This window comes from Phacochoerus africanus, chromosome 4 (genome assembly GCF_016906955.1).
Source record: "Phacochoerus africanus isolate WHEZ1 chromosome 4, ROS_Pafr_v1, whole genome shotgun sequence".
Taxonomy (NCBI): Eukaryota; Metazoa; Chordata; class Mammalia; order Artiodactyla; family Suidae; genus Phacochoerus; species Phacochoerus africanus.
In genome coordinates this window covers 90,211,446-90,235,736 of record NC_062547.1, presented here as the reverse complement: position 1 = coordinate 90,235,736, position 24,291 = coordinate 90,211,446, and the positions used below count along the sequence as shown (strand labels likewise).

The following is a 24,291-nucleotide window of genomic DNA, read 5'->3' as shown; positions in this document are numbered from 1 at the left end:
TGCTTGATAACTATTTCTAACCCCTCCACAACTCCACATCGAAAAACTGTATTATTTCGAAGCAAATCTGAGGGTTTTCCCCCCCCTGTATTTCAGTTCTTAGTACTTTAAAAAAATATATCCATTTGAATCTGAAGTTGAAACTTCTTCAGATATTTCAGAGTGTGCATCTACAACATCTTCTCTGGTCCTCTGATGATGATCACCAAGGCTGCCTCTAACTTCTGGTTACCCCACACACCTCTGTGATTTCCATTTTCTTTTTTTTTTTAAATCTTTATTTTTTGTCTTTTTAGGGCCACACCCGCAGCATATGGAGGTTCCCAGGCTAGGGGTCGAATTGGAGCTGTAGCTGCCAGCCTACACCACAACCACAGCAACGCCAGTTTCGAGCCACATCTGTGACCTACAGCACAGCTCACGGCAACACTGAATCCTTAACTCACTGAGCAAGGCCAGAGATCAAACCTGCGTCCTCATGGATACTAGTCAGATTTGTTTTCACTGAACCAGGACAGAAACTCCTGTGATTTTCATTTTCATACCTGTTTTCTTAATGGCTTTGGGGAGAGCTCTGACTTTTCCAGGGTAAGACCTCTGGATCATAGGGTCTACACATTCATCATTTCACTAAGTACTGCCAGCTTGCTTTCCAGAATGGCTGTATCTCTTCACACTCTAACCAGCAGTACATGAGAGTTCCCTGTATTTTCATTTCTGCTGACACTTGGTATTCTCTCACATGATATTTTCTCTGGTCTGCTGTTTTTAAAGTGGTATATCATTATTTAAATTTTCCTTTCTCTGATTATTAGTGAGGTTGGTTATCTTTTTTTTTTTTTTAATTTAGTCTTTTTAGGCCCACACCTGTGGCATATGGAGGCGCCCAGGCTAGGAGTCCAATCAGAGCTGTAGCACAGCCACAGAAATGCCAGATCTGAGCCGAGTCTACAACCTACACTGCAGCTCATGGCAACACCAGATCCTTAACCCACTGAGTGAAGCCAGGGATCGAACCTGTGTCCTCATGAGTGCTAGTCAGATTTCTGGGAACTCCCTGAGTTTGGTTATCTTTTCATGTACTTTATGTGTTACTCTATGAGCCTTTTGTTCTTACTGTTTCTTCTGCCTAGAAAACACTTTCTCCTTGCTTCTTTGGCTCACTCACTTTGTTCAGAGTGAGGGAAGGAAATGAGTGAATGAATTTAAACCCTGCTTGAATATCATACCCTTGACCATCTACTTAAATATCATACCCTCGACCATCTTATCTAAAAGAGTACTCTTCATCACCTCTATCTTTGTTCTCTTTTATCTTTCTTCATAATATTTATCACAACAAAACATAGTATATTAATTTTATTATGTATTTCTTCTCCCACTCAAGTTCCTTGAAGGCAGGTGTATTCTTTGTACACACCTATAATCCTAGCACTTAAAATAGTAGGTCCTCAGCTTACGTTTGCTGAGTGAATAAATGTGAATTTTCTATTTATATCATTTGCCCATTTTCCCTATATGGGAGGAGTTCCTTGAATATTCTAGACATTAATCCTTTTTGATTTTAGACATTGAAGTATAATCTGTTCCATTGTTTGCTTATTGTCTGAGTTGGAAGAGTTCTTCAGAAGTTAAGAAAAGTATGTTGGAAAATTTTTAGATCCTGTGAGTCTTAATCCTGATCTAGAAGGATTAAATAGCTGACTTATTTTGTTGCTATGACTAACCATTCCATCAAGTAGTAGTCTTAATTTTTTTTATAGTATCCATCCAAACTTGATTTGTAGCTGGCAGATTTCAGGTCTCCTACTATTGTGACTATTTTCTAAAATTTCTGAAAATGGTACTAAACTGAGTGGTTGATAAATATACTAGAGAATGTGGAACTGACCCTGTCTGTATATCTGGTTACTTTTTTCCCCACTTAGTTTTGTTTTAAAACCACTATTTTACCTAATATTTTGTTTCACAAGGATTCTGTTACATAGCAAGCATGCCTGTGATTGTGAAAACAGCATGGCAAAAGGAAAATCCCTGGTTATTGATATTATTTGTGTGGGCTTTAAACAGATCTCATTTTTCTTTTACATGGAATAATCAGGCAGCATGTATAATAGTTCAACAGTGAAATGAATCCTACCAGTTAAAAAAAATCATTGTAGAGGTTTAAGTTTTTCCAATGGCTAAAAATCTACTGCACTGAACAATGGTTAAAGCCAAATTATGAATTCTAAGAGTGCATGACTGATGGCATTTTAAAGTAGAACAAAAACTGTGTTCAAACACTTAGCAACAGAGAAGGCGGGGGATGCTTTGATATTTATCTAGTCAGCTTTCTTGCCTTCCTTCCAGAAGATGATAAACACTAGTGATGTCTTTGAAATCGGAGGCATTATTTTTGTGTTTCTTTTGTTGAAATTTTATGGAAACATCTAAACAGTAGCTAACAGTCTAGCTTGAAAAGCTTAGAGTGTGTGCTTTTTTAGCACCTGAAGCTTTAATGTTCTGAATGAATCTGACAGCAGTAGTGTGCCTTCTTCAGAAGTTATAACAAAGGCCATGCCATCATCTCGATGGATTGAGACACAGATTTCAAATTGTGATGTAAACAACAAACAATGTAAGACCAAGGGAAGACCATTTGAAGTGACTACTCTGATATAATTTCTGCCAATGCAAGGTAATGGGAACACAAGAGATGGCTTGGTAGTGCTTCCAGGAGGGCTTCTTAAGTTTAGGAAAACTCTTTAGCTCAGAATGGGCCGTGGTACCAGAATTTATGAAAAAAGTGCGAACTAGATGAGCAAATCATATTTTTTATTTTCTGTGTTTTATGATGCTTTGACACCTTGGAGCCTTGCTGACTAGGGGCAGATTGCCCGCCCCCTCACCGCCAGGGCTAGCTAAACCCTCGAGATAGCTAGGGTTCCTCGAGATTACACTCCCTGTGCCTCTGCCTTTCGTATACAAACCAACCAGTCCAGAGCCCTTACACACCACCTCTACTGAGCAACCATCCCTTGGCCCTAGTTGCACCCAAAGGCCAGGTAGCAGCCAACTAGGGGCAGTCCCTAGGCCCTCGAGGCTGCCGAAATGATTCAGACTTGCCAATCCTAAACGATTTACTTTGCCCTACTTTGCCTTTTCTGAGAAAACTACAATAAAGGCTTGTGTCCATGTTTTCGCCTTGATCTTTCTTCCTCCTTGACCGACCTGCCCCTTCTTGGGAACTGTAATAAACTTTTCTTTTAAAGGCGGTTGTCTCCATGTCTGTCATCTTCATATACTCGATGAAAACACATCCTGGGCACATTTTAAATCATGGGCGCAGCTCTCTTTTGGAGTCCCCCTTCAGCTACCTCTGGCCGAGCCTCAATTCAGGTTCATAATCCAGATAAGTAGAAAGACCGTGGGTGCCTGTGGTGTTCTCACTGTTACTGTGAGAAGCCATGTTCTACACTTTTTCCTTCCACCCCCTTTGTTGTGAATATTGAGAAGTCCATGCAGACCCTCCCTTCTGAGAAGTACAGGCTGGGCTGGATGAAGATAATAACCTGGCCCCTCCTTTGGGGTTGGCTTTAGCTCTTCATGGAGAATGGGAGATGTGGTGGGGAAGGGAAGGAGCATTGGGGGCTCTTAAGTTCTGGAGAAGGGGACCTGCGCAACCTCAGAGGGAAGCCCACCAGCAGCTACTCACTGCTGCAGAAGACATAGAGCCAGATCCCCCAGAAGGCTGCTGACTAAGACCCAAAAACAGCCTGTGGATTTCTGTAGCAGGAGGTTATTATCACACTCTGTTTTGAAACCTGCGGCGACCTCATCTGGATCCTATGTATAAACAAGTATGCTTCAGGAGAAACACTGCAGGAATAAACATAATAAATTTTTACCAAAGAAAAGATGATATTATATAATTCTGGCAAAAATGTGTTCATGGTTTTATAAAAAATGCAAGTGGAGGGAAAATGGAGAAAAATCATAAATTTAGTGTTCACTAAATATCAGTTGTATTTTAAAGTTAAAGATTTATGTAAGGGGTTTATAGCAGTGTCTAGGTTAGAAATGGCCGTAGAAGTTTTCATTGGAGTTTCTGTGGCCCAAAGTGCTTTAATGTGTTCAGGAAGCTTATAGACTTAATGGCTATGGCATTACTGTATCTATATACTGGGGAAGACCGTAGTCAGTGGATTTCTTACATAGATTCCCCTAAGGATTTAATCTCATGGAATATTGACAAGTTGACACATTCTCTTCTCGTATGTGGCATTCCTGGGAATATCTGAAATGCAGAATTTATAATCTTGTCACAGTTGTGTTAATAAATTTAACTAATTTAGAACATCAGCTCAGAGTTTGCTCATTGAAGCTGTGCAACCCTCCCCCTCCACCAGCTTCCTGATTTCTTAAGTCTCAGTTGATTTCCTTTGAATATGGAGAATTTTTTTCGCTTAGGTTTCCCACAAGAGCCTGAGCTCTGCTTCTAGTAGGAGGCTGATTGATCGTTGCCAGATGACCTGGTGAGAGCTAGCCTACTTTGCCTGCTTCCAAAGCTAATCATTGTCTCTGTTGTCTTTTTGTTGTTGTTGCTTTTTAATCACTTTTTTATTTTTCTCAGCTTAGGTATGAGTTTTTCTTTGCTACTCTGCCACCTTAGATCTGCTCATACCAGTTAGCTCTCTGAACTCTATCTCTGTGGTACATGTTTTTTTTTTTTTACTTTGTTTTCTTTTTAGGGCCACACCTGTGGCATATGGAAGTCCCCAGACTAGGGATTGAATCGGAGTTGTAGCTGCTGGTTTACACCACAGCCACAGCAACACCAGATCTGAGCTGCATCTGTGACCTACATCGCAGCTCATGGCAACACCAGATCCTTAACCCACTGAGCAAGGCCAAGGATTGAACCCGTATCCTCATGGATTCTAGCTGGGTTCTTAACCTACTAAGCCACAATAGGAACTCCTGTGGTACATGATTTATATTATTTCCACAGTGAGAATTCAGGTCGTTTCTTCCTTCCTCCATCTACTTCTTCTTATATAAGTTTCTAAAAAATATTTCCCTATTGATAAGGTGTCACTATGAGCTTCCCTTGTCTCCTTTCCCTGCCTTTTTCAGAAGTATAATTTCTTAGTTGTTTACTTAATGTCTGGGAAGATATGAAAGTCTATTATCAAAAAGAAAAACTTATAAATTATGAAAAGGCATATGTAGCATCCATAGGATGGTACAGAAGAGTTCTCAGGGTCTTAAAAGATTAGAACTCAATCTAGAGTTCTCTAACTCAACTCAGAGGAGGTACCAACATGCTTCAGCTATATATTGATGACCTTTTTTATGTGGAGAGACCACAACAATATATTGTCCATTGATTGCTTCTGGTACCTCTTGGGTAGGCTTTGTGAATATTTCAGGTGTGGGTTTTATATCTTATGACTGGAAAGACAATATACTGGAAAACTTCCATTTTAAGGAATATACATTATAAAAGAAGTGAAAAGTAGAATCATGAAATTTATTTGGTTGTGGATAAAAGAGTTGAAGCAGTAAAAGAGTATAAAGAAGCAGGTGGAAAATCTTGAAATGTATAGTAAATTGAATTTTGTGGGGAACGTGGATTTTCATCTATTGTATTTTTTAAACGGATGGCCAGGAAGAAATGGCAGTGCTGTTCCTTAGTTTAAATGTCATATATTTGATCCCAGAGGTCTGTGAATTGGTAACAGGCAAGTTGGTGGGTTGGAAATTTGATTCACTCTGCTTATAAGTGGCCTGTTCCTGTTTCATGAATGCTGTTAGAAGACAAGAGATTCCCTGCCCCCAAGTCCCATGGAAGAGATGAAATATGGTACAGATAGATCTCTAACATATGGTAGGCTCCTGCTGAGGGACACCGAGGATGAGAACTCCACTGCTTTTATAGTAACCAAGACTGCTCTTTGTCCCCGGAAGGTGATGATACCTCATCCTCCGGGGTTGCTCACTGCAAACACAACCATGGTGGAGTGATCAGGACCTTGCATTTCTGGCGTATCCAACAAGACATACAGGACTGTGAGAGATCAATAGAGGAGAGTCTTTTAATACAGGTTGTATGAAGAGTCAATAAGTATATCCTGTTTTTCTTAAGTTTTAGAACTGTAAGTATAGTATTTAAAGAACAATTAACTACAGGAGATTTTAAAATGTAAAGTTCTTCTAGTGAGGTTCAAGCCATAAGTTTTCTTAATTGTGCAAAAATTAGAAAATTTATGCCAAACTTTCTACTATTAATGAAGTCATTTTGTTAGGCAATCATGCTGCAAAGAGTTTGGGGGAGCTCACTATTAAATAGTCTCTGGGAATACTAAGATGAAACAACACATAGCACTTTGTCCACTGAGGACTGAATGGAGGGGAAGAAAGTAAATTCTGTTAATAATGTAATAAATGCTGCGATGCCCAGGTTGCCATGGAGATGCAGAAGAAGGGTGCACAACTCAGCCTAGGGTGAGGTGGTTAGGAAAAGTCTTCTGGAAGGAGCCTACCTCTAAGTTGAGTCTTAAAAAGTTAGCAAAATTGGTAAGAAAAGATGGACATACAGGTAGAGGGACTAAAAAGGATAAAAGCACAAGGGTTTGTTGCATTCAGTGAACTGCTAGTATTGTAGTGGTATTGCCTCGGGAGTACTTCACACAGGGTAGAAAGGTCCTTGAAGAGGTCTTAGTGTGGGAGTGATAGGACCAAGGCTTTTCTAGTTAAAAAATCATTATGTTGGCACTGAGGTTGGAAGACATGTGAGATTGATGCTGGAGGTGTGGAGCTCCTAATTAAGCCAGTGTGAATTCAGGTAAGATTTGGTAAGGGTCTAAACTAACAGCTTTGACAAAGTAGATGAAGAAGAGGGGACAAATTCAAAAAAAATCTTGAGCAGCATTGACAGGATGCCATTAATGGGAAGATAAGCATGAGGGAAATAAAGGTTGTCAGGGAGATAATATCTGACAGGCTTGAATATGTTCTATTGAGGTACCTACAGGGCATCTAGGTGGAGATCATGGTTGATTATAAAGATTTAGAATTTAGTAGCGTTTTGAACACCAGGATAGAGGTTTGGGTGTCATTTATTCTTTCAGCAGATGAATACCTACTTAGGAAAAGCACTATGCTAGATGCTGAGGAACCAGCATTGAATAAAGAGTTGTTGTCATGCAGTTTACATTTCCATGGGACACAGACATTAAACAGAAAAAATTGCAAATTCTTTTATTAAAGTGCTGCCTGGAGTTCCCATCGTGGCGCAGTGGTTAACGAATCCAACTAGGAACCATGAGGTTGCGGGTTCAGTCCCTGCCCTTGCTCAGTGGGTTAACGATCCAGCGTTGCCATGAGCTGTGGTGTAGGTCGCAGACGCGGCTCGGATCCCGCGTTGCTGTGGCTCTGGCGTAGGCCGGTGGCTACATCTCTGATTCGACCCCTAGCCTGGGAACCTCCATATGCCACAGGAGCAGACCAAAGAAATAGCAAAAAGCCAAAAATAAATAAATAAATAAAATAAAATAAAGTGCTGCCTGTCTTAGATTTTAGAGCTCTAGTGTTGCCCATCCCCAGGGGGCATTGTTTACATAGGATAAAATGAGCAACTTGAGGGTCTCATTCAGGATGAATAGGGGTTAGCCAAGAGTTGTGGGGAAGGGGGGAGAATTGTTTCAGGCAGAGGAAACTGCATGTGCCAAGGGCTCCAGGCAGGAGAGATCCTGGTAAGCTCAAAGAACAGAAAGACCAGTGTGGTTAGACTGCGGGGAACCAGAGAGAGAGTGGTGTGAAATGAAGAGAAGTTGACATGGGCCAGATTATTCAGGACCTTGTAGGCAAGAAAGCATTTGGGAATTTACTTTTAAACAACAGAAAGCTATTGAAAAGTTTTAAGGAGGGTGCTGTGAGATTAGATTTGTGTTTCAAAAAGATTCTGATTGTTAGGTGGAGAATGCTGTGGAAGGGAGCAGAAATGGAATCTGGGAGATCAGTTAGGACTCTAGGATGGTGATAATGAGAGTTTGGACTCTAGGATGGATATGGTCATGGATGGAAGTTGGTAGATTTAAGTTATTTAAAAGTAGAATTAATGGAACTCTGGGGTTGTCATTTATCGTGGTGTCACGTTGTTATGGAGAAGAAACGGAGGATAAAGTCCTGAGGGACACCAACATTTAAGGGGTAGGCTGAGGAGAGGGATTCCATGAAGGAGAGACAGAAGTGGCTAGAGAGAGGAAGAAAATCAGGAAAGATATCCTAAGTCAAGGGATGGGGGTTTGAGAAGGGAGAACTTTGTTAACCATTTATATACTAAAGCTAAAATAGGCAAATGATTAAATATGTGATCCTGGAGGATAAAGTGGAATAGTACAGTATTTTAAAAGAGTATTTAAGGACATCAAAAATAGTCATGATACAATGTTAATTGAAAAAAATTATATAAATTTGCATATTCAGCACAAATCCTCAATTTTTAAAAATTCTATGTAAGTGTGTTTATGTAGCAAAAATATTCTAAGGCAACACAGCAATATATTTCATTTAAATGGCAAAATTATTTTATTTTTAGTCTCTGTGCAATTTCCAAACAGCATGTATGAGGAAAGATTTTCTGTTTTGATTTAATATTATCAATGTTTTATATGCATTTTTTAAATGTTTTACACACACATTGTTTAAAGAGTGCCAGAAATTCTTTGAGGCTTGTAATGGGAAATTACCTTGTCTACTCTCACCCTTATCCCATTTTCTGTTTCTTAGGGGAAACTACCTTCAACAATTTTAACTTTTACTATTTACTGTCTTATCTCCAAATAACAAACTTATATTGCTGCTGCTTGATCTTTTTAGATGCTCTTGACTTCCCACAGTTGAAGATGAGAATTTTGTTCTCTCATTTGTTGTGTTTCCACATCCACATCCACATTTCTTTTCTTTTCTTTTTTTTAAAGTATGGCACAAGGAAGTTCCACAGGTTGCAGCTGTGGCAAAGCTGGATCCTGTAACTCATTGCTCTAGGCCAGGGATTGAACCCGTACCTTAACACACTGCACTACAGCAGGAATTCCCATGTATATATTTCTTGCCTTCCTATCCTCTCATTCCTTTTGTGTGTGTGTGTGTGTGTGTGTGTGTGTGTGTGTGTGTGTGTGTGTGTCTTTTTAGGGCCACACCCATGGCATAGGGAGGTTCCCAGGCTAGAGGTCAAATCAGAGCTGTAGCTGCCGGCCTTCACCACAGCCGCAGCAACTCAGGATGTGAGCCTCATCTGTGACCTACACCACAGCTCATGGCAACACCAGATCCTTAACCAACTGAGCGAGGCCAGGGATTGAACCTGCATCCTCATGGATGCTAGTCAGATTCGTTTCCGCTGAGCCACGAAGGGAACTCCCTGTCCTCTCATTACTTATTCTAATTTTGGTTAGAGGAGTATTTACTGTTTTCATTATTATCATGATGTTAGCACTTTTCATAGCTCTGCCTTGTAGTAGTAGTTTATGATTACTCTTTCTTTCTTCTATACAGTTTTGTTCCTGGAATGGATTAAAAGGTAGCTCACTTTTCCCTGCACTTATTAATTTATCCCCACATTCTACCTTGTTGTGTAAATAGCCTCTTAATTATTCTATTCCTTTTATTTTCTTGAGGATGTAGATCTCCATCTCATTGACCTGTTCTAATCTATGCTGGCTATTCTCCTGGTCTTTTTGATAGTTGTTATCCTAGACCCTTCCTTTCCCATCATCTCCATCATCCTAGGGATTCCTTTTGCTTCTTTCTTACATTGGATCCCCCATTACCTGATTTCCTCTTGGTTGAGTCCTCCTGTGGTGGATGGAGGACATTGTTCAGCAGCGTCCTGAGTATTTAGAAAATCAGGCCCTATTCCAGGGCAGTTTTATTGAGTTAGGTTTTTTTTTATTTCCTTTCCTCAATTCTCTTATTCTCTCTCTTTTTAGAATTCCTATTTTCTTTGGATGTTGTCAGAACTTGGACTGGTCTCCAATTATTTTATCTTTTCCCTTCAGTTGCTTTTCACATCTTTCATTTGGGGTTTGTTTTATTGGGAGGTTTCTTCAGTTATCTTCCAACCATCTGTAGTTTTTTTTTTTTTTTTTTTTGTCTTTTTGCCATTTCTTGGGCCACTCTCGCGGCATGTGGAGGTTCCCAGGCTAGGGGTCGAATCGGAGCTGTAGCTGCCGGCCTATGCCAGAGCTACAGCAACGAGAGATCTGCGTCGCGTCTGCAATCTATGCCACAGCTCAGGGCAACGCCGGATCCTTAACCCACTGAACAAGGGCAGGGACCGAACCCGCAACCTCATGGTTCCTAGTTGGATTTGTTAACCACTGCGCCACGACGGGAACTCCAACCATCTGTAGATTTAAAAAATTTTCCTGTTACTAGACTGCTACATTTTAAAAATACTGTCCTATTCTTGTTTCATTGAGACTTTTACTGTTTTATCTCTTTGAAGGTTATTAATGATAGTTTTGAGAAATTTTCTTCTCTTTTCATATTTTTTGTTTGCTTACTTTGGTCTCCGTCTTGTTTAAGCTCTCCTTACATGTGCGGTGATCCTTGGCTAATCTGTTCACTTACACATTCTAAAAAGTGTTCTATTGACCACTAGTTCTTTGTCTCTGGATGAGGCTTGTAGGCTTATAAATATCACTCTTGTAGTCTTTGATGGTAACTTGACAGAGCTGTTCAGTTGGAGAATCTCTGATGTCCATTTTTTTAGGTAGTTTGTTTTAGGCTGCTTAGATTGCCCAAAGAAGACTTTTTATTACCTGACTGGAGGGCATAGCCTGCCTTTAGTGTTTTGAAAACCAAATTGGGGAAGGAACACATAAATTTTCTTTTTATTCTAACATCTCCCGCTCTCTCTCGTGTGTGTGTGTGTGTGTGTGTGTGATATGTATGATCTAAACTTGCCTTATGTCATCCAGTAATAATGAGATCATTTAACAGTCTCCTCCAGAAAATAAGCCTCCAGTGTTCTGTAGGGGTAGGGGAGGAGCGTTAACCTAACTGGTGTTATGGAGAGGTGAAATGGGGAATTGGGAAGCTGACAGCTTTTCAAGCAGATTTTTAACCTGTTCATAATCCTTCTTTGTCTTTTGGAGATTCTGTCATGTGAATTGAGTTGTTCTTCCTTTCCATTTTTGTCTGCTTAGTATTCAGATTTCTTAGATCTGAAAAGACATTTACTATAATTTTGTTATTGTTGTCTCATATCCTGGACTCTATGCCCTTGTAAATTTAAGCCTTTTTTTTAAAAAAGAAACCTTTGCTGTCATTTGGTGGGAGAGTGTTTAGCCCACTATCTTTATCATAAATCTGAAATCTTAATTTTCTGAAGATAAGATCTTTTTCCTTTTCTCACATATAGTAGATGATTTAGGCATGTTCCTAATTGATAGCCAACCCCTTTTAATATGACTTATTCAGGTCATAACTTTTGATATTTTACTTGAAGAGCTGTTGGTTAATGATAGCTACAACAGGTAATGTCTGAAGCTTCAATATAGGTATTTTTGTATTAGGCTCTAATAATAGCAAGAGTGATGATAAAAATAGCTTAAATAGTTTACAGTTGCATTGCCAAGCATTACCTAAGTTCTCCACTTAACATATTTAAACTTCAGACTAACTTTTTGGAGAAGGTACTGTTATTATTTCCTTTTTATAGATGAAGAAATTGAGGCATAGAAACATATAATTTTTCCATAGTCATCACAGCTAAACTAGAAGTGGAGGAGTAAGAAGATGAATCTAGGTAGTCTGGCTCTAGAATGCACACTCTTTAAAAAAAAAAGAAATTAAATGTTCAGGTGTACAGCACCTGTGTATCTGTTAATCCTAAGCTCCTGACTTACCTCTCTCCCCCATTTCCTCTTTGGTAACCATAAGTTTGTTTTCTATGTCTGTGAGTCTGTTTTTGTGTTGTACATAAATTAATTTATATCATTTTTTTTAGATTCTGCATATAAGTGATAGCATATGATACTTGTCTTTATTTGCCTTACTTCACCTAGCATGATATCTCTAGAGCCATCCATGTTGCTTCAAATGGCATTATTTCATTCTTTTTCATGATTCAGTAATATTCCATTGTATATATGTACCATATCTTCTTTATCCATTCATCAGTCAATGGACATTTAGGTTGCTTCCATGTCTTAGCTATTGTAGTGCTGCAGTGAATATTGGGGTGTGTTTCTCTTTTTGAATTAGAAATATGCCCAGGAGTGGGATTCCAGGATCATACAATAGGTATGAATCTAAGTAGTCTGCTCCAGAACACACATTCTTTTATTCTTTTTTTTTTTTTTTAGGGCCACACCCATAGCATATGGAGGTTCCCAGGCTAGGAGTCAAATCAGAGCTACAGTCGCTGGCCTATGCCATAGCCACATGGGATCTAAACTGCATCTGCTACTTACACCACAGCTCATGGCAGTGCCGAATCCTTAACCCACTGAGCAAGGCCAGGGACTAAATCCAAATCCTCATGGATCCTAGTTGGGTTCATTAACCACTGAATCCCAAAGGGAACACCCCAGAACCCACATTCTTAACTGTTTTGCTATCCTACCTCCATGTACTATTGAGGTTATCTCTTGTTTGAGATAAAGATTTGAATTTTCTCCTATCAGGCAGAATAATCAATTTTACTTGTCCACTAGAAGTCATGTATCTGTTTATGCATTATTTATCTCAAATAGTCTGCAGACATAAAAATACTTTCCTTTTGATGATTTATCTGAAGATAAGTTATTTGTTACTTAGAATTTTCTGACGTGTCCTAAAAGCTCTACTTTTCCCCTCCTTATACAAATGTGTATATATATGTGTGTGTGTGTGTGTATGTATATATATATATGTATATATCTTTATATATCTTTTTAGAGCCACACCCATGGCATATGGAAATTCCCAGGCTAGGGGTTAAATTGGAGCTGCAGCTGTTGGCCTATACCACAGCCACAACAACGTGAGATCCAAGCCACATCTGCAACCTATACCACAGCTCACATCAATGTTGGATCCTTAACCCACTGGGCGAGGCCAGGGATCAAACCTGCATCCTTGTGGATCCTAGTTGGGTTCGTTACCACTGAGCCACAACAGGAACTCCCACAAATGGTTATGTTTCTAATGATCCTCTTTTATCAGACTTGCATTGATTCATTCTTTTCAAAGGCTACCTCCTGCTTCATTATACCGTTATTCAAGCATATGGTAAATTTCTGGTAAAGTGGTAAACTGTAGGAAAATATCCCTTTTCAGATTTCAGATATTAATTATCTTAAAGGGGAATTATCCATATTTTAGAATCTTTGGAACAGATACTTGAGAATTTATGAGAAGAATCAGTTAGTTGAGTTTAGTTGTTTAAAAACAGGCAGGCATTTTGTTTCCTGTTTTAGTAGGAGTTGGAAGAAAAATCTTAAAGACAAGCACCTAGTTATTTAATTGCCTTCCTGCATCAAGATGTAAGTAAAGAGCTAATTTTATAGAATTTTACTTGCTTTAGGTTTCTGCACCCTCTTAACTATTTCAATTTATGCCTGAAAGAAAGCAGAATCAAGTTTTTATTTGTATTGTTATTAAACGTATTTTAAGAGCATTAGATGTAGTCATATTCAGATGTACATTCAAAAATATATTTTCTTGACTTTGTTCTTTAGGATTTATTTATTGTGATTTGTTAAAAAAGAATCTATTTATATAAACAAATCCTAGAATCAGATTTAATTTTTTTACTTGATTAACAGATTTTTATTCTTGTATCCATGAGTGTAATGTACTTTTTTTTCTGAAATTTTTTGCCTTTTTCATATATTAAAGCATAGCTCTCTCACTTCTTTTTAGAATTCATCTATCATTTATTTCAACTCACTCTTGTGAGACTGATGCTTGGGATTCCCTTAGCTCTTATGTATTCGTATTATATTTGAGGCAACATTTTGTTTCTATGGAAATGTGCTTTTTAGTTTCCTATTGGAATTAAGAATGAGAGGTTGTTTTCTAATTCAGGTCTTTTAGTTTTATTTCCATCTCTTAAACCCTCATATTATATTTTAGCTTCTAGGAGATGATGAATAAATGTTGATTCAGCAATTCCACAGAAAAATTTGACTCAATTTCTTAACTGTATAGGTCTTGATCATGTTAAAAGCTCATCATCATCTCCCTCCTTCTGATTGCTAGTGACACTAGCCAGTGCCAGTCTTGATGGCACAGATTCTTGTTTGAGATTCATTTAGATGAGAAATGTGATATAAGATGTGAGGGCATATTGAAATAAGGGTAAAACATCAGAAAACACTGCCTTTGTGAAGAAACCACCTTTTTTCTCCCAAGGTGTCTACTAGATAATCTTCATTCATCCACTTCCATTACTTAGTTCACTTTTTACATCCCGTTATAGTTGGACAACTAGTTACCACTCAATTCATGACAGTTAGGATCAGGGGGAGGTTTTTTGAGTTTTTTGTTTGTTTGTTTATTTTATTTATTTATTTTAACCCACGGTGTTCTTAATTTGAATTCTTGTCATAGAGTTCATCTTCTTCAAATTTTTTCTTTTCTAATTTAATAAAGAGTAAATTTGCTGAATTAGAGGACACTGTATAAGAACTGCCTGTTTGGTTGAATATTTGAATTAATAGTCTAAAATTGTTAAGAATTTATATCTGCTTATTTTTCTTCTGATGAATTTTTAATTTTTTAATTAAAATGTTTAATTGAGGGAAAACTACATCTAGGACTGACTGACTCCTAACATACACAAAAGAATAATTCTCTAAGTGTTAAACCTCTGGCTATGGTGACTGTTTTATGTTTCTTTTCACTGTATTATTTTTATAAATTTTTCAACTCTAAAATAAAGGCGTATTAAAAAATTCCTTATACAAAAGTGGATAATGTTTTAACATTTTCACAAAGGGAAAAAACCTCTATATTAAATTCTTGGAAATCACAGATCTTTTAGAAGTCTCTATTTCTTTCTGCATTTATGATTTAATTCCTAAATTCTGTAGATCAAATCAGGCATAAATATGTCCAGTTTCTAGGGTTTCTCTTTTTCCTTCTTTCTTACATTTTCATGTCTGTATTTTATGTATCATGTGCTAGATTAAGATTTGATATGAATTGTGATTAAGGTATTATTAAGGAATTACTAGGAATGTGCACATGGTGGTGGAGAAAATGAAGGAAACTGTATTTGAGAGGTATTTTCTTAATTGCAGTATAGAAGAGAAGTCAGAAAAGGGGAAGGGGGATAAAAATGGAAAAGAAAGGTGAAAGAGCAGAAGAAAAAAATGCAAAGAGAATTATTTGCATAGCTGTGGTTGATTATGTGTTTGCTTCTGTTTCAATTTATTTAATTTACTTGTTCTTTGCTCATTGAATTTTAAACTTCCAGAAAATGGGGGCCATTGCTTCTGCTGCCTTTGCAACTCCCAGATCCTAATAGTGGCAACTCAATTATCCATCCAGAGATTATCTGCTTTGTGTTTTAGCCTTTGCAAATATAGCTTTCAAGTTCTTATTGACATAAGTAAACAAAGAGGGTGATAAAGACTTTTTAAGTCATTTTACTATTTCATGCTTACTTTTGCACTCTTATGTAGTTTGGCTCTTAGACTAGACTATTCATAGTCAGTCTTTAACTTTGATTCGAAATGGATCAGTTGTCTTACTTTTTTTTTTTTCCTTAGAAAAATAAAAGCAATTTATAATAGAAGTGTTTTTCTAATGGATTCAATTGTATTGATTTTTAGCCCCTGCCTCTCCCAGCTATCCTCCACTTAGGGGTAAAAATCAACCCAGTACACAGTTCTGTATTTGGTTGTAGAACCATGCCTGGCTCACTGATACTCAGCTGACTCCTAAGGACTTGGAAAATCTTTAGTCATTGAAGACAGCTTTAATTGGTACACAGAGCTCACATACATAGTTGAGGAAGAGAGGGTGTATTTTAGTAGGGTTTTCAAGAAGGATTGAAACATTAATTTTCTGGTGTTCTCTTATAAAAAATACCGAGTTACCTAGCTTTATAATTCTCTTCTCCAGCACAAAAGAATGATAAAATACAGATACAGCAAATTTAAAGAAAAAATAATATTTGTTTAAACCCGCTTTTAAAAAAATCTGAGGAACATAGTTCTCGTAATGATCAGCAGTTAAAAAACATTGAAAAACTTTTCAGTTATTTCATTAACATGTATGCTCTGCAAAGCGTTGACAGTTCCAGAAAATTGAACATTATGGTATTCAAGTGTAGGTGCAAATAAGTGTCTGCTCTATTGTTCTGTGTGCATAATTCTGTCAGTTTATTTGAATTTTTGTTTAATTACTTCCTATTTCCATTGCTGTAGAGGGAGCTCCTTGAAGTCAGGACCCCTGTCTCTGAGTTCTGTATCTTTTAAGATTGAACCCAGTTCCTGGAGTATAGCAGACACAGAACAGGTGTTAGATGAATTAATCATTGTATGAGCTATGAATGTTTTTCGATGGGTTTTGTTTGTTTTTGTGGGGGGGTTGCAGTTTTAAAAATTAATAGATAAGGAAGTATTGACCATGATGTTCTCTAACGTGCACTGTGTATTTGATTTAGCTTTTAACATCTGAAGTCATTAGTCTCTCATTTCTGAGGAAAAAATGATAGCTTTTTTGTACCTTTGCTGTTTTTCTTACCTAAAAGCCAAATGTATTAGGTAAATTGTAAATGTTGGATGATAACATTTTATACTGTTTAAGAACTTTCACATGTGTTATTAAGCCTTATCTTCACAACAACCTGAAAGAGAAATAGGTGAGGAAACTGAGGCAGAGATTTATGCCAGAAGTTATACATTTAAAACTTTTGAATTTCTAGTTCAGTGCTTTTTTACCTTTACCTTACAGATACCTTTCAAATTATTTCTTGTTACTTATTGTATTACTTGATAAGGCTGCTGAAACAAAGTATCCTGCAGTGGGTGGCTTAAACAGCAGAAATTTCTCTTCTCATAGTTCAGCAGTCTAGAAGTCCAAAATCATGTTGTTCACAGGATTGGTTTCTTCTGAGGGCTGTGAAAGAAGAATCTGTCCAGACTTCTTTATGTCTTCTTCCTGTGGTTCTTCTCATCTTCTTCTCTCTAAGCATGTCTCTATCCAAATTTACTCTTTTTATGAGGACACCAGTCACATTGGATTAGGGGCTCACCCTACTGTAGTATGACCTCATCTTAGCAAATTCCATCTATAACAACCATGTTTCAAATAAAGTCACGTTGGAGTTCCCGTCATGGCTCAGTGGTTAATGAATCTGACTAGGAACCATGAGGTTGCGGGTTTGACCCCTGGCCTTGCTCAGTGGGTTAAGGATCTGGCATTGCCATGAGTTGTGGTGTAGGTTGCAGACGCAGCTTGGATCCCGTGTTGCTGTGGCTCTGGCGTAGGCTGGTGGCTACACCTCCGATTAGACCCCTAGCCTGGGAACCTCCATATGCCATGGAAGCGGCCCAAGAAACAGCAAAAAGACAAAAAATAAAAAATAAAAATAAAGTCACATTGAGGTAATTGGGGGCTAGCATTCCACCATATCTTTTTTCATTGGAAACTATTTAAATCACACTTAAACCTCTTAGTAAAAGAAGTGTGATGGGAGATGAGAACTTTTTTTTTTTTTTAAATAGAAACTCATTTGATTTTTGTCGCTCTGTTAACTCTCAGATGACATTATTTTAATGCCATTGAAAGGCATTTTTGACATAACGATCCCTTGTCCTGGTTCTTAAGGCCATGGAGTTATCTAATGAATAGTTTGTAGAAATACCCCTGTTTATAATTTTATTTCCCTGGGATTTTCTTAAGTTAGAATACACAAAGTTAACTGAGAACTAAGTACTTCTCTCGGGGCTAATCTCTTAAAGTAAATCTGTCACTTCATGCTCCAGCTGTTCTCCTGTGCATCTATATGGCCCCACTTCCCTGGAGGATTTAGGCAGATGATGGAAGAGTCTCTGAAGGAAAGTTTAGATTAATCAGACTATCAAGTAGCTAGTTATTTTTTAAAAGGGTATTCTATAAATAAATGGTAAGAAGGTTTCTTGAACAGTAAGATTCAGAGGAAGGCAAATAGCTCTTTACTGTTTAGATAAATTCCTGCTTAGCTAAAACTCTGGCAACTGACCTATTTAGTTTAACTGAATCCTGTTCACCCCAACCCCCAGTTGTATCATGCTTTAAAAGGAAGAAGTTCACAAGATAAAGGCTGTTCTGTTCTGGGCCAGTAGACATTTAACCAGATCACCTTCATCTTATATGTATAATTATCATCATTCTCAGGATTGGCTAGTGATTAATATTGAAGAAAATGGTAATTTTGAGGCAGTGCAAAGTTCTTGGTTATACACATGTTTGGCTTTTTATACTTAGCAAAACTGGAAGGAGAACAAGTATACTTTAGCACTTCAGGGCATGTGTTACTTCTTTTAACATGGGCTAAACCAGAGGACACTAGGTTAGATCCATGCACTTGGGTTCTCACCCTGATTCAGTTCCCAAGTGACTGAATAATCTTGGGCAAGTTATTTCACTTTCCTAAGCTTCCTTTTTTATCTGCAAAATGAGAGATTTGCACATTCAGCTGTGAAACTTTATTATTCTGTGTGCTTACTTTATTGAAGGTGTAGTATAGGATTCAAAGAAGGTAAAGAAATGTTCCTTGCCTCCAGAAAGATTACAGTATAGATGGATGGAAATCCATAATACATGAAAAGTTAAGTGACAGTATAAAGAACAATATAAGTTGTAACATAACAGATGCCATGAGTGATGTGGACTCTAAGTCCTTACTGTAAGTCCTGAGATGGATGAGATAGATACCTATAGGGAAGAATCATCTGAAAATACCTGCACCGAATGGGGATTGAATTAATTTTAGGAAACTGTTGACCTTGCATAGATGAAGGGAAAAGGAACAGGGAGGATCCAGCAAAAGTGTAGAAGCTGGAGTTATAAGTAATATTTGTTTAAAACAAAAGTAAGGTTGTTTCTAAAGTATAGCTCATAATAATCATGGGTATATTGGGTGCCCAATATGTCCAATTTAAAATGTCTTTCAGTTTTTAATTTTTACTTGACACAAGCATTTATGGTAAAATAATTTAAAGATTTCTTATAGTTTTGCAATATAAAAGGAATGAAAGAAGGGAGGTGAAAGAAGGCTTGACTTAAAAAATCGTGAAGTTCAAGGCAGAGATTTTAAGTAATTGGTATTGCACAACTGTTGATTAGTTGAATCTAACTAGGGTACATATAATTGTCTTTATGTGTTTATGGCTTTTAAAACTTGAACTATATAGTTTTATACACATTTTAACTTTTTAGACTTAAAAATCAGTTGATTATGTGTACTTTTACTTGCTGCTGGAAAATTTTGTAAAATAAATACAAACTATATTTGTGACATTCAGTATTAAAGCACTTTGGTGAATTAAAAGTTTCCTTAGTTTATCATTTATAATTTCCTAAGGGGATCAGCTGTTTTCTGTTAAAAGATTCTTTAAGAATTTTAATATATTAAGTGGCTTTTAAAAACTGCAATATTTCATATAGAGATTAATAAGACAATAATAGAAAATGTATTAAACATGTTTTCAGATTTACCTTCCATAGCACTAAGCACAAGAATGTTCACGTATATAGATACTCTGTATGCTATCTGTTGAATGACTGGTGGGATGGGTGTGTAAATGGATGAGTGAATAAATTAATGTATTCAGAATTGCTTCATATTCATATGTATATAAATGCACATACTTTACATACAGGCATATAAATATATATACTTGTTTATACCTATTTGTTTAGATATTTTATACCTACATATATAATATATATTCTGTACTGAATAATTTGGATGAATGCTTTCCAAGGTGTGTACTATGGAAAGTGTTCTATTAAAGAATGGTCTCTACAGCCAAATAGATTGGAAAATGTGGCATATCACGTTCATGTCAATAAATCAATACAGACTAACACTTTAAAAGTTCTGAGTGGTCCAGCAATAAACTTACTTAAATTTAGCCCAGCATTTCCAAAATTGTGTGTGTGTGTGCAAATTTGGAAGACAATGGTTTTTTATGTAATATAAGTGATAGAACTGAACAGTTGGCGGTTTGTTAGAGAAATGGAAGCTGGAGATGGTATTTCATTAGACTTGTAGGTAACTGGGAAAGCATATGTAAGATTACAGTTTTTACAGGAGTTATTGAACTAGAGATAGTGAAAGCCTTCCATACCCTTCACAAATTGTAATCATGCCATCATTAATTATATACCACAGTGGAAGGATTGAGAAAGGAGAACAAAGGAGCACCAGATGACTAAGAAGGAGAATCACCAACCCACCACCTCATTGCTTAGGTAACACAAATACCATTGCTGCTTTGATCATGTGACCATTTCACATGGTTCAGATTGCTGGCTTTTTGCCTGGCTTGGGTATTCTCTCACTGTCTCAGTTCCCAGTTTTCTGTTGACATGTCAAAGAAACTAAAGCAGCAGGAAAGTTCCATAGCCAGGTACTCTTGGCATTTATTCATTTTAGGTAGCAAATATTTTCAGCTCTACCTCAGTATATTTATTATACAAGAAAATATAATAAATATAATAAAATGTGGAATTTGTCTGCAGATGGAAGGAAAATCTTGGCACCAAATTCTGGATCTGCAGATTAAAACAAAATTTATTTAGAATAAACTGAAAGATAATCTAAAATAAGCTGACTTTATTAAGCCTTTTTTGGGTTTTTCTCTTTTAAGAGAAAACATTAATAAATCCAGTGTTTTCTATTACTAGAAAAATAAACACAAAGACTTAGGTTCAGTGCTTAGCAGTTAAGAGAGGAATGTAATTTAAACGATTGAATTTTAAAGTAATTATTTTGACTTTTTTCCCTGGAAGTATGTGTTGTGTTTCCCTCTAGGCCTCCTCAGATAACCTGGAGTGCTTCTCTTGCCCCACGGAATCACTCACACTATAGCCAAATTTTGAGTGTCCATCTGACAGTGCAGATAATGGCTGATGATGCTTGCGCTTTGGGGGTCCTTCTGGGTTGCTAGCACTGCATGTGTGTTCTGTCATGTCTGGTGCATATATTTTGTCATGGCTTAATAGCAATCAAAATAATTTGTGTGTTCTCAAAGCTCACTTTGAAATCTAATTTTTAAACTTCTATTAAGTTATTTAATTAATTTTTAAAGAGCTATGTAAACACTGAAGGTTTTTATAATTTAATGGGCAAACTGCTTTACCATTTAATCCTTAATTAAATATTGAACCACTTTAATAAAGTAGCCACCACACAAAGAATACTGAATAAGATATGTGAGGAAAAAGGGGGAGAAGACAAAAATCCCTTATTAAAATGACCAGTTTGTCTTTTGTCGTAAACAGTGGAGACTATATGTAAATATCTACTCTTAGTTATTAGAGCTAGAGTGTATTAAGGTTTAGCCATAGCATGAGAAATCATATTTCTTTTACTGTCCAGTGGTTCAATGTGAGACTCTAATGGCAACTTGGAGTACATCACAGGTCTCTTAGTTGGCTAAAGGCTGTGAAGATACTATGTAGCTGTTTAAGGAGACATAAAGAAAAGAGACAAAAAAAAATTCCTATGTACCTTTCTATAATAAAAGGACAAAAAAAAAAAAATGTAGTGACCCAGTTTGAATTGGCATCTGGTTCGTGTGACATAAGGATTCTCTCTACTGGGATTGAGCACTAGCAGAGAGCTCATGCTCAGATGTCTGGATGAAAGTATAAAATGATAAGCATATTTTTAAAAAATACCATTCCTGCATTTTGTTCAAAATTTATTGACATCAAGCTTCATATACTTTGTATTTTCAGAATCCTGTACTGGAGCTTCCATTGCTTTGAGTGGAAGCCCTGTGTATAAGTAGGATTGAGTCATGGGAAGAATCTATAACTTTTGTCGTCTTCTAATACAACAAAATTTTTTCTTTAATTAAAAAATTGATAGTGATTTATTTCAAAGTATGTCTTATTACTCATGATTCTTTGTTTCTAATCATCTCTGTTAATTATATGGTTAAATTATAATCCTCTGTGAAACATTCATTACATGTAAATTGGTATTCTAGGATAAAAGAGTTCAGAGGTCAAATAGGTTTATAGAATAGAATGGTACATCTCTTTTTAGAGATTCATAATGTATATCATTTTTATTTTTTATTTTTATTTTTATTTTTATTTTATTTATTTATTTGTTTATTTTTTGGTCTTTTTTTTTTTTTTTTTTGCTACTTCTTTGGGCCGCTCCCGCGGCATATGGAGGTTCCCGGGCTAGGGATCGAATCGGAGCTGTAGCCACCGGCCTATGCCAGAGCCACAGCAACGCGGGATCCGCGTCTGCAACCTACACCACAGCTCACGGCAACGCCGGACCGTTAACCCACTGAGCAAGGGCAGGGACCGAACCCACAACCTCATGGTTCCTAGTCAGATTCGTTAACCACTGTGCCACCACGGGAACTCCTATTTTTTTTTTTGTCTTTTTTTTATTTTTTATTTTTTGCTATTTCTTTGGGCCGCTCCCGCGGCATATGGAGGTTCCCAGGCTAGGGGTCCAATCGGAGCTGCAGCCACCAGCCTACGCCAGAGCCACAGCAACGCGGGATCCGAGCCGCGTCTGTAACCTACACCACAGCTCACGGCAACGCCGGACCGTTAACCCACTGAGCAAGGGCAGGGACCGAACCCACAACCTCATGGTTCCTAGTCAGATTCGTTAACCACTGCGCCATGATGGGAACTCCCATAATGTATATCATAATGTCAAAGGCTCTGAGAGTTGCTGAAGTAAATAATGATGTAGTAATAAGTAAATAAAGAGTAGAAAATGTAGAAAAGTGACAGTGATATCTGTTGCCTTAAGTACTTTTATGTTTTGGTGGACTTGTTTTGATGTTATTAAAATAAAAGAGCTTATGAGATTAGCCTAGTCAAAAAGTTCCTTTTTGTTTGAGACTTCTTTAGTGGAATCATTTAGCACAGTGTTTGACACATAGATGCTTAATAAAGAAGAGGATTTGTTCAGATTGATCAAGGATAGACAGTGAAATACAAAGACTTTAGAAATATTCAACATTTCTGTATTTCTGTAGAGTCTTCCTTACTTGATTATTCTAGGAAGTATTTCCCCTGCATTATCCCTCTGACTTCTTCTGGCTTCATCGATGGGGTTGAGGGGTAGAGGTGGAGAGACTCAGGAGCTGGGACAACATGAGCCTTAGGAATCCCTGCAATTCTGAACCCAGCTACCCCAGGGGGCTGTAATAGAGCTTCATTTAGGGTTGATTTTTTCTTCCATTTATTCTCATAGTTGTCTGTGCCCTTATAGGGCTGCAAGTAAAAGTTGCTGCTGGATTGGAAATAATCAGGCCAATTGAATTTACCACCATTTATTCTGTTTTACTTCAGAAATCTTAAAGCCTTTCGAAACTTGGAGGATTACATTTCTAGCCCTTTAAGTCCTACTTGAAGGAAAAGGAACTATAATACTTTCATAATGTGGTCAAGTTTATCTATTTATGGATATATTCAAAGTATTTGTCGCCATAATAATAGTTACTATTTTAACCATAATGGACTAGGCATTGTCCTAGGCACTTTACATAGCTCCTCTGTAATTGTTACATCCAACTCAAGTGGGTAGTTCAATTACTGGGTAGTTCAGTTTTGCAGGCAGGATGTTTCAGAGAGATTATTGATTTTGTTGTAGTTATTCTCATAAAATAGTTTCTAATTCATTTTTAAAACTTGGTTTTAAAGCCTCTAGTTAGGATTCAGTATATTGGAAAGTAACAATAGAGAAAAAACCCACTTATTTCTCTTCTTTTAAAACTCATGCTTATTTTTACTCATTTACCTATTTTCATTTTTTACTCAACCATTGGATTAATAATTTTTTGGCCTCCTCTTTTGTATGTATCTTTGGTTGTAAGTAACCTGGTGGAACTGAAAGATGCTTGCTGCTTCCTTCATTTCCACTTTCCCCCCACAGCTCTTCATTCCCATGACTGAGTTAGGCATAGATGAGGCTGTGGCAGTTATTACAGAGATCAGGCCTATTGAGGAAGTGGAAGGGCTGTAATGGTAGGATAATCATTTTAACTCCCTGTCCTGCTGCCATCTTGGGCAGAACTAGTGGCACCAGAGAGTTGCCTGGAAGTTCTTACT

General features: G+C 37.2%; 1 protein-coding gene across 5 annotated transcripts in view; it reads left to right on the top strand.

Annotated features, from left to right (window-relative positions):
- Nucleotides 1-24,291, top strand: part of SSBP2 (single stranded DNA binding protein 2) — a 310,607-nt gene that overhangs the window by 26,677 nt on the left and 259,639 nt on the right. The window contains exon 1 of one of the 5 annotated variants that reach the window (XM_047778216.1): nucleotides 20,369-20,448. The exons of the other annotated variants lie outside the window; for them this stretch is intronic. Coding sequence (XP_047634172.1) covers nucleotides 20,405-20,448 — 44 coding nt within the window. The 5' untranslated portion in view covers nucleotides 20,369-20,404. Of the gene's footprint in view, nucleotides 1-20,368; nucleotides 20,449-24,291 lie in introns of those variants that run through there. 5 annotated transcript variants of the gene reach the window in all.